General features: G+C 40.0%; 3 protein-coding genes across 8 annotated transcripts in view; all 3 read left to right on the top strand.

Annotated features, from left to right (window-relative positions):
- Positions 1-549: 549 nt before the first annotated feature.
- On the top strand, positions 550-5,540 carry LOC310942972 (uncharacterized protein; the record flags this gene model as incomplete). The annotated part of the gene is made up of 17 exons (XM_083908446.1): positions 550-609; positions 698-740; positions 818-880; positions 958-1,113; positions 1,196-1,313; positions 1,429-1,607; positions 1,759-1,840; positions 1,922-2,082; positions 3,366-3,445; positions 3,519-3,570; positions 3,714-3,767; positions 3,854-4,006; positions 4,081-4,198; positions 4,286-4,464; positions 5,139-5,220; positions 5,318-5,442; positions 5,527-5,540. 17 exons carry the CDS (start codon positions 550-552, stop codon positions 5,538-5,540), a joined length of 1,719 nt encoding a protein of 572 aa, XP_083764572.1.
- Positions 5,541-6,646: 1,106 nt separating this feature from the next.
- tra2b (transformer 2 beta homolog) lies at positions 6,647-11,463 on the top strand. The gene is made up of 8 exons (XM_083909021.1): positions 6,647-6,760; positions 9,365-9,507; positions 9,632-9,797; positions 9,936-10,124; positions 10,212-10,327; positions 10,787-10,969; positions 11,108-11,178; positions 11,264-11,463. Exons 1-8 carry the CDS (start codon positions 6,737-6,739, stop codon positions 11,272-11,274), a joined length of 903 nt encoding a protein of 300 aa, XP_083765147.1. The 5' UTR covers positions 6,647-6,736; the 3' UTR covers positions 11,275-11,463.
- Positions 11,464-14,683: 3,220 nt separating this feature from the next.
- Positions 14,684-16,979, top strand: part of igf2bp2a (insulin-like growth factor 2 mRNA binding protein 2a) — a 52,226-nt gene continuing 49,930 nt past the window's right edge. For 5 of the 6 annotated variants that reach the window (XM_083908639.1, XM_083908638.1, XM_083908637.1 and 2 more), the window contains exons 1-2: positions 14,684-14,912; positions 16,260-16,320. In XM_083908639.1, coding sequence (XP_083764765.1) covers positions 14,738-14,912; positions 16,260-16,320 — 236 coding nt within the window. In that variant the 5' untranslated portion in view covers positions 14,684-14,737. Of the gene's footprint in view, positions 14,913-16,232; positions 16,321-16,979 lie in introns of all 6 variants that reach the window. The other variant, XM_083908636.1, reaches the window with a different exon arrangement.

Below are 16,979 nucleotides of genomic sequence, written 5' to 3'. Positions count from 1 at the left end.
CTGGCTCTGGTCACCTGTACAGCCCATACTGATGCTGGGTTTGAACATGAACAGGTCATTTTGACCATGTCTACAACCTAAATACATTGAGTTGTTGCCATGCTATTGTTAGATATAGAAAAGTGAAGTTTTGTTACTGTCACATATTGTCGGATAATACTAGAATATCAGTGCATGTAAAGTGTTGGTAAGCTTAGTTTCAGCAGGAAGAAAACAGTACTCCTGGTCAGTGAATCATACGACCAAAGCCTTAAATTGCCATGGATAGATGCCACACATTAAAACATTTAATTTGAAACTAGTGATTGAATTGAAGCTGTTATTACACACAGTGGGACCTCCCATTATCCTACTGTTGGAGCTGTTGTTTGTGAAAGAATCTAACTAATTTGGGGATTAAACTCACTCAAATAAATAACACTCGCAGAACCGTGTCATTTACCCTGAGATAATCATGGGTGTTATCTCAGGACAGTGATTGGGGACACTTATAAAGCCAAGCGTTTGCAAGTAAAATGGCAACACAGACGGACACACTGAGCAGCCGAGATGGAGCGGATTATCCTCCTGTGCATGGTCTCCTCCACTATTTCAGCCGCACACACTCAGGTAAATATGCATATGCATTGGGGTTGGATTTTACAGGTTTAACAACCTTTTTTTTTTGGAATCACATACGACTTTGCCGTTTTTGCAGAATTTTCTGTTCAGCCCAAAATGGGGACCCGTTGGCTATAAAGGTAGAGTACATCAGATTGTAGCATGAGTGCAGTAAAGACACACACACACACTGACTAATATTCTTCTTCTTTTTAAGAGCGTCAGGCGGATGCTGTTGGGACAGCAATGGATGAAATCATTAAAGCGAATGAGTTCCAAGGTAAGTTGCACACAATTTATACCGTAACACATGTTGTCTTAGTCTCTAATGCTGATGCTAAGTGATTTTTGCCCCAGCTTCTCGAATCATTGATGGCTCCACCAGCCTGAGAGAGGGAGACATCGCTGTCTCTGCTGGAAGACGCTCCAAAGTCTGCTTTGCACGGAGCTGCCTCTGGTCAAAGTCCGTGGACGGACACGTCTATATTCCATACAAGCTGTCACCCGACTACAGTATGCTTCTTTTATCTCTGTTATTATTCACATCTTCTATTTTACTATAATTCTGTATGATTTTTTTTTTGTAAATCAACAGCTGAAATTGATACAAAGCAGATAAAGAAAGGGATGGAGAACATAGAGAAGGGAACTTGTGTGCGATTTGTGCCCAGGACTCACCAGCGAGACTACATTGACATCCAGCAAAAGTCTGGGTGAGAACATCTTTATTTCATAACCTTGCAGACTTTATTTAAAAAAAAATCTCCAATTTTTTTTATCATCATACGCTCAGTGTCTCCATGTATGTGTTTGTGGTTGTAAATGCAGGTGCTGGTCCTACCTCGGTTCACGTGGCGGGAGGCAGACCGTGTCCCTCCAGATCCCTGACTGTGTCCAAGTTGGAGTGATTTCCCACGAGTTCATGCACTCCCTGGGGTTTGTGCACGAGCAGTCTCGCTTCGACCGGGACAACTATGTCACCATCATGTGGCCAAACATTTGGAGGGGTAATTTCCATGGGGGCGGGAAGGGGGGGAGTGGGGTGGCATTGGGCCATGAAGTCTCCACAAAAGCTATTATAATGAAGCGTGTTTAAGTGCCAGTTTTCACATGTAGAGAAGTGAAATGCCTCACATCGTACGTTTCCATTCCCAACAGATCGTTTAAGGAATTTTGAGAAATTCAGGACGGACAATCTGGACCTGCCATATGATTATGGCTCAATCATGCACTTTGGAATGTAAGTCAGTGTAACATTGATTTGATCGCTGCACAATCTCATTCACGTATTTGTAATTATAGTACATACGTATACGTTTAGGTATGCCTACTCTCAGGATGGGGAGCCGACCATCATTCCGAAGAAAAGCAAAGACACAAAGCTGGGCCAAGTGACGACTCTCAGCCACATCGACAGGCTGAAGATCAACAAGCTTTACGAATGCGGTCGGTACCAAACCTGCTGTCAGACGGACGCCGGACGTTTGTCTCCATCGAGTGTTTAATTCCTTACGTTTTCTTTCCCACAGCTGACACGGACGATTATTAACCAGACTGGAGAGGAGTGGAGGGGAAGCAGGAGTGCACTGGGAGCTAATATAATATAAGACGTTGCTGTTATATCTTAAAGACATTTCAAAATAAACGTTTCTGTGATCGTTTCCTCTGTGTGAATGCAATTGTGTGAGTTTTCAGATTTTGAACAGGTTGAGACACTGACACTGACATTCCTCATAACTTAGCTTGAAGTTGTCATCCAAGTGCCACTACATACTATATACAGTTTACATTATTCCATAAATGAGTAAAAATGGGTTTCTATACTATGGATTGATAAATAGCTTAACCCTTTAAGGTATGCACCAAAAAAAAATCAAAGGAAAAATTATTTCTTTGCATTTTGTATTTTATTTTTATTTACTTATGATAACAATAATGACAATCAATATTTTTTATTTTTTTAAATTAGACCCTACGGAATTTTGGATACAGGCCTCTACCAAACGGTTGAGACGTCTTTTCATAATAAACCTGGTTTTCATAATTCATAAAGTACAACATTCAGAACAAGTCACATTCATTTAGTGTTAGTGAGTTCAGCTTGATGCATTTTTCAATTAGATATAGCGACTTAAAGTGTGCTTGACCAAATGGTTGAGTAGAACCTTAAAGGGTTTAAGAACGTTTTAACTCAAATACAGCAGTGTTATAAGGCTTCAGCATTTGCTGCAACCAAATATTTGAAATTCACATCCAGTGTAGTTCTCCCCTGTGTCCCTGCCTTTTAAATGTGCCCCCATGCAGGGATAAAAAAATAAATATAATATTGGTGAGAAGGATCCTGATCTGTTTTTATATTTATATGACAAAATGATTGCCGTCAAGCCAGTTATCAGCTGAGTTTATCACTAAATCACCGGTTGCCAGGTCTGTCAGACACAAATTGCTGGTGTGTCTGTGACGGGGCGGGCAGTTATTCTCGTCCAGCAGCAAAACACACAAAAGTGCTGAATCTTGACGTACGATAAATACAGGGCGCAAGTGAGGGTGAGCAGCGGGACCACCTGTTAGGGCTCAGCAGTGGACTTGACTAAATTACACACACGCGGGGGGGTTGATGAGGGGGTCTTAATCTCGCTTCATCATAGAACATGTGCCCAATCAGTACAGGGCACAGAGGAGGAGAAGTGGCTATATAGATTCGGTGGAGTGTGAGGAGCTCATTTGCACTGGAAGACCGCAGACCGATCGTGGTTTACCAAAGTGACCCACAATGAACTCTACCATGATCCTCCTCTGTGTCTTCTCTGGCTTGCTGACCCCGGCGTACCTTCTACCTGTTAAGGTCAGTACCAATATTTTCGATTTATTACATTTCGCGGCCAAACTCTTTTAACGTGCACAACTTTGTGTTACAGAACTCCACAGGAGTAAATGAGGGCAAAGTGAGGTTGAAAAGGAAATACTCAGGTGGGCTCTTGGCAAGAAAGAAACATTTAAGTGCACTTCGTCATGCATGTAAATATCAAATCTTTTGACAACATTTTTTTTATGGTGTTTTTTTTTTCTATGCAAAACAGAGGAAGCCTATCATTATTTCTCTTTAAATGTAGATGATGACTTTGATGACATAAATGCGATGGATCAAATCCTGGCAGTCAACAGCAGTAAGTAGTCAGCAAGTTATGCCAAAAATGGAGCCTGTTTCGTATCATGTACCAACGCAGGTTTGTGGTTTTTTTTCTCGTAAAAGGGCTGCGAGCGCCTCGAGGCGTGACATTCAGAGAAGGCGATATTGCCAGTTCACACTTACAGAGTGCAATAACTTGCCCTGGAAACTCCTGTCTGTGGCCTAAATCTGTGGATGGATTTGTTTATGTTCCGTACATCATCTCCCCACTATATGGTATGAGTTTATATGCAGCAAACTTGTATTTTAGAGGTTCAGTTTGAACAATTTTGGGTCATGTTTTCTTTTAGACGACATGGACATAATCACCATAGAAACCGGGATGCAAGACATCGCCGCTGGAACGTGCATCAAATTTGTTCCACGCACTCATGAGGGTAATTTCCTCGACGTTCAGCCAAGATATGGGTGAGTGTGATTCTGACTATGTTGCACCTAATTATTCTACTGCGTTTTTTTGCATTTATAACGTGTGATTTTGTTGCGTTCTCCAAGCTGCTGGTCATTTCTCGGGCAGACTGGGGGAAGCCAAACGTTGTCGCTGCAGACTCCTGGATGCATGTGGGCAGGAGTGGCCTCCCACGAGTTCATGCACGCTCTTGGCTTCGTCCATGAGCAGTCCCGCTCTGACCGAGACCACTATGTTACAATTGTATGGAACAACATCATGCCAGGTGAGGGTTTGTTTTGTATTGTTCTATTTATTTATGATGACATACATAATGTTCTTTTTAGTCAAATGTCTATTTTGTTTTTGTGTGCGCTGATGATTGGCTTGTTGGTTATAGCAGTTTAACCCAGTTAGTTAACCCAAGAGAACCCTTGGTAAATTGCTGTGGGAATAATACACAGCTCCTTATATGGACATCCTGGGGGTGTGTGTTTATAGATCACATAGTCAGGCTTTAGTTTTTGAAACCAAGTTATGATTATGATTCTATATTCCATTTTTTTTTTTAAAGAAAAAATGCAGTAGTGGTAATTGTGCAGTAGTCACAAAATAGACTTTGTTCAAAAAAAACGAGCCAAGCGAACTTTGAAATTGAACAAATTTGACTTATTTTTCTTGGTAAATTTGCAAAAATGGACAAAAAAAAATCAGATTGCCTTTAGGTTGTGCTGAAAAAAAGTATATAAGTTACTTTATATTGCACATTCTTATGTTTTAATATAGTAATGGAGAAAAGCAGGCTAAATGCTCTGTGTTCTAAGGTTTAAAACAGAGCTGTAAAACAATCTGTAACTTTTGTAATGAGTTGAAATGTATTGGAATATTGGAATCCACGTTTGTGTATGACACAACAATCGGTCAATCAATCAAATGTCCTTTATTTTTGTGCTCTACCAGACCGCATTCACAACTTCAGGAAACAGCTGACAAACAATCTCAACAGCCCGTATGACTACAACTCCGTCATGCATTATGGAAGGTATGCTGCTCTGTGAGGCAACATAATAATAACAGGGTTTTTGTGTGTTTTGTGTGTGCTGGAGCATATCATTTATTTGTTTTGTTTTTTAATCCAGGTATGCCTTCTCTGAAGACGGTGGACCAACGATCATCCCCAAACCAGATCCTTACATTCCTATTGGCCAGCGAGATGGACCGAGTGCTCTAGATCTTCATAAAATTAACGTCCTTTATAACTGTGGTAGGTGACCTCAGACCAACTGACATAATATTTATTCAATAAAAATGAATGATTTATAATTTTTTCTTTTCATTCTGTTTATAGGTGCCAATGAGTAACTGGATCCAGAGAGTTAACCTAGTTTCAGTTAGTTAGTTCAGTTTATGTGTTGAATGTGCTCTCAGGTGATAAGTGCTATAGTCTTGTGGCAAACATACATTTTTAGCTGAATGAGTATATTTAAAACACTATCACAATTAATAGTCTGTATTTTTAGATTGAGTTCAGTCATTTTTTTTTTTTAGAACAATCTGTGAAACTGCCATAATAAAATGAAATAAATGGGCAATTAAAAAATTTAAAACAGCATTTCTCTAACAAGTATTTAAGCACTGTGATAATTTACTTCTGGACCAGAAGTAAATTGTTTTCTCATGTGCGTACGGCTGACATTTAAATCACAGCATGCACACAGTGAATGTGTTTGTTCTGTTTCTGCCTCCTTCTCAGCTTCTGCTCTCTTTAAATAAAGCCAATGCAACACGATGTGTTATGCTTACTGTTTTACTTTCTGTGTGTCTTGCAGCCATGGACTTCAAATTAGGGCTTCCATTATGATTAAAATATGCAGTGTTACAGAATAAAAGTATGATCAGATCTTTAAAACAAAATGCACTTTCAAACACTTTCAAGTTTCAAGAATTCTAAACTAGAGAATTATTATATATATATATATATATATTTTTAAAAGACTATCATGGATCCTTAGAGAAATATTGTAATAACTGGTAACATTATTTATTCAAATAAACTGTCTTGTTTTTGTTTTACCTTGATGTGTAACAAAACAGGTATAAAAAAATAACCTAACAACAAATAAACTCACAATTATACCATCTCATTATTTATTAATAATGAGATACTATATCATTATTATGACTTAACATCTCATAACTATGAGATACTAAGTCATCATTTCGAAATAGGATAACATTATTACTTCATTATCTTTATGTATTTAATTATTGGACACACAATTTAGGACTTAGTATCTCACAATAATGACTTAAGCATGCATTCATTTTTTCCCACGTAATAATAATATTAGTAATAATAATAATACTTTGATGTTTTTGTTGGTCTTTATACTCATGTGCTTCTATCTTTAAGCCGTGCATACCATGCACGCTTCCTTTCGCATCTGTGTCCACCACATGGGAGGAGCCACCGTTTAAAGTCGCTGCAGCCGCTGCTCACACACGTAGACACCGTGGTCTGTAGTCAGCTAACGTTGATTAATTCGCTGTCGATAAAAATGAGCGATAAAAACAAAGACCGGGTACGTATAATCTTTGTGCAGACGTTATCCGTTACAGTTGTTGGTTTTTTAAAGCTAAAATAGGTTGCGTGTTGGCTAATGCTGGTAAGCTAACGTTAGTTCGCTAGCTAGCTCCACCCCGCGGTTCACGTCGGATAATTATTCATTCATCATATGTGCGTGTATCTATGATAAGCGTATGATAATTATACTGCGATTAAGTATATAAATATGTATTATGGATGCGTGTTCCGGGTAGCTGTACAGTAATCCTTAGCGTGTGGTAACAATTGTTAGCTAGGTGGTTGGCGGTAGCTTTTTCGTTGTTAGCCATGTAGCTAGGCGTTAGGGCCCAATGCGAGTATACAAGCGTAGATTAAAGAAGTTTACACAATTAAGCAGCCGAGCCAGTGATTGGAAAACTAACCCGTTAATAGGTAGATAGTCATAATGAAATATTTGGTCTTGACTATCCGCTTGAATTTTCCGCAAGGTTATTTTTGCTACGCCGTTACATAATGTTCTAAAAAAAAAAAAGCAGGCGGACTTGTTAAGCATGTTGGATATTCAGGCTCTGGATATATCTGCAGTCTGTGTTTGTTTCCGAGCTTTGATTCTTTAAAATAACAACAATTTTATTTAACCGTTTCCTTAAATTACATGTAGTATATCGATGGGGAGATGTTGATATATGTTTGCTAACGCTAAGATTAATCTTTCACTGCGGTTTCGGTTATTACGAGCGTGGTCATTTGTGTCAAACAATAACAACGTTTAACATTTCAACAATTAAAAAGCCTCAAGATTTTTGCACACCCATTTGCATTAGGCTTCAACTCATTATTTTGACAAACTGTTTGTGTACAAAACAAAACACTATCTGTTTGTGGTTTGACAACCACTGAAATATTATAGACCAAACAACTATTCATTTGATTAAGAAAAGAAATAACTGAATAATGAAAAATGTATAATAAAATGCATCAGTTGCAGCCCTCCCTCATTCAGGCTTTAATTTGCATTTTATTGTTCTCCTGAATTCTAGAAACATCTTAATGCAGTTAGTAGTGAGTTAAATTCATAGATAAAAGTATTTTCAGTGAATTTGAAAAACCACACCACTGTTGCTCCATATATGCATTGTGGTATAGCGAGATTTGAATGAGATTTCTTTTGAGCTCATTTAAATTTTGCTTTAAATGCAGTTATTGCCACATGCCCAACAAGAAATATACAGAAAGGTCAGATTTGGCTCAGTCTGGAAGGAGGGTAGGGCTGCAACCATTAATTGACAACTCAACTCACCATTGTACGACCAAAACAAATGACTAATTATGAAAACATAACTTTTGGTTGCAACTTGCAGCCCAAGAGGAGATATACAGTGTATTTGGACTTTGTGTTTTAGTTTTTTCTAGTGTCATGTGGTTGTATTGCCTTATGGGGAAACTATTTAGTTTATAACAATCAATGAGTTAGTTTAATCAAGGATGCAATTAAAAGCAAATGAGTGACAGCAAAAATCTTGAGGAGGGTTGGGTAATTTTAAAGCCAAAAATTAATATAATAGTCTGTTTAGCAGCCATTCACATTCAGTGGTTTGAAGTGTACTATTGATGTCTTGAAAGTCACAGGTTTTGTGCATGTGTATTAACACAATTTACATACTGGAGATGAAAGACACAAAATTAAATGTGATCATGTAATCCTTGTTTTGTACTAATCTGTGACTGAAAGTATGATCGTTGTTTCTTTCGGTAATCTTGATGTGCAGACAGCCTTGTTGTCACACAACCAAAATGGAAACAATCGGATCAACATGTGTTCACATGCTCACCTTTCAGTTTTGCGTAATATTCACACAAATACACCTTGACGTTGCTTCTTAATTTTAAGTGGCTGATCAGACATAGCAGTGAATGAAGAACCACTGAAAGTGAAACCATTTGTATATCATATGCAAGATTATATAACGTATGAATCGTTCAATGAGGTTGCAGATTTAATTGTAGTCTTCATCCTTTTCTTTTTCATAAAGGTTAAGGTTGGACCAAGAAAAAGCAGAAGTCTCATGTCCACATTGTTTTCAATAATATGAAGTTCAGATGTGTGAAGCACAATTGTTGAATGCATGCAAAAGCATGGCGAGGGAAGAAGTATGGGCTGTATGTGAGATGTGGGAAGTAAGAAGATGTAAGACATTTGAAGAAAGAAGAATAATGTGAAGTAATGAAGTTAAAGAAATGAAGTTAAGGAAGTAATCTGCATAAGACCACTGTGCCAAGTAATTTTCTTGTCTGTTTGTCAAATGCTTGCATGTTTTTCTATTAAATACAACACACAGATTCAATCTTTGTTGTAACTGTTATTTATCATGTTGACAATTTATTTACTCAAATTAATGTTGGATTCATTATGTTAATGTTTAGTATATGTATAAGCACACAAATTAGCATTAGCCTGCTTTCCTACTTCACAATCACAAATTCTGCCATATTATGTAATCCTAACAGAATATTCTTAATTCTTAATCATATACTAATATCTACCAAATTTTCTCAGTTTGTCCTTGCATTGGTACTGACGAGATATATGTGTGTATGTGTGTGTGTGTGATCCATTCAGGAGTCACGCTCTGCCTCCAGGAGCGCTAGTCCACCAGGCTCAAGAAAGTCTGCAAGCCGCTCCCCAGCTCGATCACCAGCCTCCAAGGAAGGCTCCCGCCACCGCCGCTCCAAATCTCGCTCTCAGTCCAGGTCAAAATCTAGGTAATTGTGTCTTTTTGTGATTACATTAGAAACAAAAACTCATGTTTGTCTGTAAATACTTGTATTTAAATAGCCATATGTCATTGTGGAAGTGTAAAAAAATTTTTTTTACCTAACCTTTCAGGTCCAATTCCCACCGTGGGTCGCGCAAACACTACAGCCGATCCCGTTCTCGCTCCAGGTCCCATCATCGGCGGTCTCGTAGTAGTAGGTCCTACAGTGGAGAGCGTCGGAGTAGGAGTCATAGCCACTCACCGATGTCCAATCGCCGCAGACATATAGGAAACCGGGTAAGCTCAATGGCTGCTCTTTTATAAACTCAATTCCTGTTGCAAATGTGAATCTGTCCATTTTAGTTGCTTAACACTGTGATTGTTCAGCAGTTTGATTTTTGTTTTTTAATTGTACAAAAATGTTATTAAAACTAGACTAATCCAGATCCAAACGCCTGCCTTGGAGTGTTTGGCCTCAGCCTGTACACCACAGAGAGGGATCTGAGGGAGGTCTTCTCTAAATATGGCCCCCTGGCAGACGTCAGCATTGTCTATGACCAGCAATCGCGTCGCTCCAGGGGCTTTGCCTTTGTTTACTTTGAGAATACAAATGACGCTGGAGAGGTAAGATATTAATAGGCAAATGCCTCCTGCCAAACCTGTTCCTGAAATATTATGTGGGTTTCATATCATGATTTTGTCTGCTGCCAGGCGAAGGAGCGAGCCAATGGCATGGAGTTGGACGGTCGTAGGATCAGAGTAGACTTCTCCATCACAAAGAGACCTCACACCCCAACTCCTGGAATCTACATGGGACGACCCACATAGTAAGTCCATCTGCATATTTACATTTATGAGTTTCGTTTACATAACCCCGCTTTATTTTAGATTTCTCTTTTAGCAGACCACCTCAGATGGGCTATGCTCCTCCATTATGCTATATTTGAGGATCAGGAGTTACTTTGTGTCCACGGTGGATGAGAAATGATGTTAGTTGGAAATGTGTATGTAACGTTGGTTTTAAAGTACATTTCCAGAATTTATGAAAAGAGAAAAATTAATCAAATATAATTAAGTTTTTGATTGGATTTGAGACTCATGACTTGACTTCTACATGATAATAATGCCTGAACTTTACAGTCATATGTGAGAGAATCATATAATATATATTATAATTATATATATAATACTATAATTGCAGTTGAGGAGACATTTTATTTCCCTGCTCAGTCAGATAGCAGACGCTCAGTCTGTAATATAACTAATTATTTTCTGTATCTGTGTAGCGGTGGCGGCGGAGGAGGCGGCGGCGGTGGTGGCGGCAGCAGCAGCGGAGGAGGCAGTGGCGGTCCCAGTGGTCCTCGACATTCACGCGATTACGACCGTGGGTATGATCGTGGGTACGATCGTGGATACGACCGAGGTGGCTATGATCGCTATGATGACAGGGATTACCACAGGTCCTACAGGTGATGTAAACCTCCAGATTGTCATTGTGATTCATGAATCGTTTTTCTTTGTTTTTTTTAAAGTGTGTCTTTTTGTAGCCTCACAGGTGCCTTGAAATATTCTATGTTGTGAAAAATGTTAGTTTTGTCCGGTTTCAGGAGGCGATCTCCATCTCCCTATTACAGAGGTGCTTACAGGTCTCGGTCCAGATCACGGTCTTATTCTCCACGTGAGTCTTCTAAATGATCAAACGTTTTTGTTCCAACAGGTTGCAGTGTGTTGAAATTTATTCTGATGACTGTTTTGTTTCACAGGTCGCTATTAAACGTCGGTGACGAGCAGAACGCCCTCCTCTTTCCAGCGACGGACAGGAAACGTTTGAGTGAAATACAGTTTTTTCTTAGGGTTATCCTCTCTTTCTGTTTGCAGATACATATGAACAGTAAATGTAAACTGACCCGAGCTGTCCCCTTATGTTTTTAATTTTGAATGTGTAGGAAATACCTGTCATAAATGTTTTGATTTTTTTTATATATATATACAACTTGTGTGAAATTCAATCTTAGAACAGATTAAAGATCTGTTTTTTTCACTTTGACTTCTGTCTGTTCTTTACCGCACTTCAGCACTGTGTCAATGCATGTCTTGCTGTGAGCCTGTTATGTTAAAGGAAAATGAATACCGCTTGTTAATATAGATTATTTTCCCATATTCCCATAAATCAAAGTCTTTATATATCAGGATGTTATAGCTATAATCTCACTTTAATCAATTTAGAATATCCTGGTCAATATCAAAACTACAAAGGATTACTTATCCATGACTAAACATAGCTGAAGAAATCAAGTTCACCAGTGGTTTTTCACCATGTGGTGTAGCCACATGAGATAAGCCTGAGACTGAGGAACTGAAGTGCAACATTGACCCCTACTGGGCACAGAGGTTTCCTGTCTTTTACAGCGTCTATACCATACAGCTCAGCACAAGCATTTTTTCCCCAAGCTTTTACCTTCTTTATCTGAAGTTGGCAATTCTGGCTCACAGTGAGGGGAAATAATCAATTGTAAGTAATAAGTAAGAGCAGGTTGTATTGTTAAAGGGTTACTTCACAAAAAAAATGCTGTTGCAGTTTTTGATTTTAATTAAAGGGCCAGTGTATAAGATTTGGGTGAAATTATTTTCATTTGACATAAATCAATGATAAAACAATTCTACTTGTTTTGTGTGTGCAATTACCCAATTGTATGGAATTGTTGTTTGTCATTACCAACTTTTATATTCATATCAGGTGTCAGGTCAGTTATGGAGGTTTCTCCGATATTCTGGCAAGGGAAGGTTGAGGTGAGTGATGCTCTGCTGAAACTTCACAGATAAATGCTGCGTTTAAAGGGGAATAGTCATATTATTGCATTAGCAGGAAAACAAATAGCACTATATTTGAGTGATTTGGCTCATATTTTGTGGTGGAAGCAAAAGAGAGTGAGCACAAACGGGAAAAACTGTTTTTGTTTCCAACGTTTCTGTGGGGCAAAATAACGAGATAATTAATCATAACATAACAGTTGTATCAAGTTTCAGCTCACAGGGTGTTAAAACTGGAAATCAAGATACAAGTATTCTGAGTTTTTTTTTTTTTATTATTTCTTGCAAGGTTGTTTCTTTGCATGACCCCTTTTCAACAGGTTTTAAATAATTAGAAAAAAGAGGCTATTTTGACTTTGGAAAAATCGTAAGCCAATTTATTTCCCCCCTCTTTAACTGTGCACTGTATGCTTGCATTGTTATCACATCCCTTTCAGTCCTGCTCCTTTTTTCCTTTCTGAGTGGAAGTCATATTTGGGCGGCTGCATGATTTGACAGCACACTGACCTAAATGGGGACGCGTAACAGGAAAGGATGTAAACAAGTACTGAGTGTCTTGTGACTCTTTTCCCCCCCTCATGTTGTGTTGATCTTCTAATGAAGGAAGGGGAAAAAACTACTTTTTTTTTTTTTTTTTTTATTTCAGTTTAATTAATTTAGTAGAAATATGCAGGAAAATAAGTGTAACATTTACATATAGGAGAAGGATTTCACCTCAGGTTTGAATGAGTCTGAGCAGAAAAAAAAACCCATCACGCAACAACTATTTTTAGCATGTCATCGGCAAAGTAATAGAAGAGCTGTTTTGTAAATAGACCACAACTTGGACATTCCTCCGTTCACACACTGACGTAAACAAGGAGAGGGAAACGGTCACTCCTCCTCCTCCTGCTGCTGCTGCTGCTGCTGCTGGCTCTCCCTCCTCAACAGTGGGGTGGCAGTAATGTTCCAAGGCACAGGCCACTCAGTCACATGTAGAAACCCTCATGTGCTGCAGGCCAAAGGCTCCTCCCCCTTGGTAACTAGTGTAGGTACAAGACTACACATCCATGCATGAGCACTGGTGGCCCGGCCCCCACCACCACCACCACCACACCCCTCTTCGCCATGCAGCCACAGCCTTCTTGCATTTCAGCTTTTGTTTTGCAATCCTCTTTTGTCGTTCACCCCCTCCTCCCCAAACACACCCACATGCACATACCTACGCCGACGAAAAAGAAGAAATGCTTTACGTTGAAGCGTTACGTAATGAGCACGCCTCCTCTCTGCACAGGGCCGGCCCTGGGAATCTCCTCACTAGTGTAGTAGTGTATCATCATGGTTAATAATGGGTGTCAAACGTACAGCCCACGGGCCAGAACCGGCCCACTCAAGGGTCCAATCTGGGCCACAATTTCACATTATGATTACAGTCTGCTGTATTTGACTAAATGCTGTTATGCACGTGTTTGAATGGTAAACTTTTGCATAATATTGTTGAAATTGCACTTCTTTTTCTCAAGAAATTCCAGGTTGTTCATAATAATAGGTTCGGTACTTCTTTAAATATAAAACAAAGGGGAAAAATGTTGAGAGCTTGTTGTTTATAGGTTGTTATTTTACTAATTGTGTCGTTTGTGACCCCTGAACTCAAATGAGTTTGACAGCCCTGGGTTAAACACTCATAGCAGACAGGAAAGGAGAGGCTGGTAACTGCACATGGACACGTATTTAGTAAGAATGAGCTTTCAGGTTTCACTTTCTGTCTTATTTTAAACCCCTTTTTTTTTAATGTTGTGCAGCCAAATTCTGCAGGAACATAATTACTATCTCAGATGTTTTTTTTATTATTAATATTATTATCAGAGCATGATATCCCACTCCATATTTCTGGTGTCCATAAGTAAAACTAGATTTTCTCCCAGTGTTATTATGATTTGATAGAACCCAGTAGTCTAACTCACCTCGTGCCTCGTGTCTTTAAGCCCATCCTTCAGCTGAATGTGCCCAGTGATCATCATCATCATCATCATGTTCATACTCTGGTGCACTTTGTTCGCAGGAGAGTCAGCACTGACTGAGCACCATATGCACCTCCAAACATTATTTTTTTTCTCCTTGTGATTTTAAGGGAGATTTTATTAAGAGGCGGTGCTTGTTGGCTCCAGAGTAGCGTCGTAACGACACTCCCCCCCAGTCCTTGTTAAAAGAGTTTGACCAGGGCCAGAGTTGGTGCTGGGGGGTCGCCTATAGCTTGGTAATTTCCTGGGGGGGTCATAGTTGCTTTTTTTTTTTTTTAATCTAAGCTGATTTTTTTTTTTTTAATTTCTATTTAATTTAATTTTTTTAATTTTTTTTATTTTATCTTTTTTTTTCTACTCCTCCTCTGAATATCGCACACTCTAAAGATCTGACAACACTTGGAGACTTTATTTTCCTTCCAGAACATGTACAAACTATATATTGGGAATTTAAGTCCTTCGGTCACTGTCGAGGACTTGGAGCGGCTCTTTGCGGAGAGATCGCTGCCTGTGCCCGAGCACATCTTACTGAAATCCGGCTATGCTTTTGTGGACTTCCCCGATCAGAACTCGGCCATAAAGGTTATAGAGATTCTTAATGGTAAGTGTGGATTTTTTTTTTCGTTTATAAGTGATGCTGTTTTGTGTGTGTGACAAGGGAGGACATTCACAGCCGAACTGCAAGATCGGATAATAACACACACACTCACATACACACACGCCTATACAATCAGCCGTGTCGTTCTGAAATGTGAAATATTAAATCACCCTCTCGTCTTTAGCTCTGTACAGTGTGCTGTGTGTGTTTTTTGCGATCACATCCGTGCGCCATAAGAGTTTTACATGAACGCTCTCAGTCATCGCACGCTCCACCAGCAAAAAAAAAAAAAAAAACCCTGGATAAATTATCGATCGCGGGACAAACTCGGGGCTTTGGTGCCTAAAGAAAACACCAAACTAACGCGCACAATAACGTGTGTATATATATCGTGGAGAATCCCGACAGTTGCGCGGTTGCGCTACTTTGCAATCAGCGATCTGCTGGAATGTATGGGATGGTCTGATGGTTCGGGTAGGCATAATTATTTTTCACTTATTTTTTATCTTGATTTTATTAAAGCGAGCACGGCGACGCGAGCGCGGAAAACTTGTCGGATCCGTGTTCCTCCGATGTCTGGGCATGTTTTTACGAGGTGTCGTGGAGGTGGGTCACGGGGGTCCGGAGGAAAGGGCTAATAAACAGGTAGCTGAGTGGGGGACGAGGTGAGTGAGTGAGACGCTAATTCCGTGCTGCGCCAGGCCACTCACTCATAATAGTAACGAGAGGAGAGAGTGGGGGAAAAAAAGAAAGAAGCCCCGTGTTTCAAGCTTCGTCCGTGGGGTGCTTTCACGTTCACAGTCAACACGGAGAATTAAGTCCAGTTATAATAGAGAGGTGGGGGGAAGAAAGAGTGCGCGTCATTCCTACTTCTACATCTTCTTTCATGTTGAATTCTTTGCTGAGAGAAAGAGAAAATACCCCACTGCACTGTGTATGTGTGTGTGTGTGTGTGAGGGCTGTGGGAGTGGAAAGCATGGCTGCCCATTTCCCCACACACTATATAAGCTTATCAGGCTTCATTTTGGCGCCGATTTCCTCCATTATAACCCCACAATGCTTATGTATACATATAGTTTTTTTTACGCATGCCGCCGCTGTGGCGTGTGCGTAACGCGCCCCTGTTGTAGCAGCCGTACCCTGTGTGTCTTCATCCACTGTGTGGTTTGAATGGAGGGTGGGGGGGGGGGGGGGGGGGGGGGGGGCGGGGGACGCACCTACTTGGGTGAAGTGATTCTCAAAAGTGTTGCTGTTGTGTTGTGTTTAGGGTTCTACTTACCGAGCAGTGCTTTGTAAGTGTCGTGACGCACCGGCTAACCTTACACTATCCCGTTTCCCCTTCCATTACAGGTAAAGCCGAGTTATACGGAAAGGCGATAGAGGTAGACTACTCTGTTCCCAAAAAGCTCAGGTAGGTAGGCCTTGAATCTGACACACACACATGCATATACACAGTGTCATCCGCACACACACCCTTCTTTCTATACCGTGCCCCCTGCATGGTGACCTGTATGCTTCCGCTGTAAAATATAGCGCGCAGGTCTCCCTCTCTTCTTCCACACCATGACACTGTTGCTGTTGTTTTTGTTGTTGTTGTTGTTGCTTAATTTTGTGTGTGTAAATAATGCAAGTGTAATTGCTTGGGTAATGGCGATATAAGAAAGAAACACATCCGCATAACACACACAGTACACACGGTGGCTTTGCTTGCTGCTGTTGCTGCCATGTCGCGTGATCTGCAGCTTCTATGAGAGGCCTATCCCCACTGTACAACACACACACACACACATACAAATGTCCTCTTAATTGAATTCCACATACTCCTTTAAAGGCTCCCCCTGCATATGTAAATGGTTTCCTCTAAGCCCATGTAGGCGTTTAAGTTTCCTTATTGACTGTAACACTGCAATGCACGATGACATGCATACCAATCAGCTGAGCCGCTCCCTGCTTTCTATACGTGTGTGTGTGTGTGTGTGTGTGTGTGTGTGTGTGTGTGCTGATGTATAGGCCAACCGTCAGCTGCACACTACACTACACCGTGTGCTTTTGTATCAGTCTACAAACGCA

This window comes from Microchirus variegatus, assembly GCF_963457635.1.
Source record: "Microchirus variegatus genome assembly, chromosome: 22".
In the NCBI taxonomy this organism is placed as follows: domain Eukaryota; kingdom Metazoa; phylum Chordata; class Actinopteri; order Pleuronectiformes; family Soleidae; genus Microchirus; species Microchirus variegatus.
The sequence above is the reverse complement of the archived record's forward strand: the minus strand, read 5'-3'. Positions and strand labels throughout refer to the sequence as shown.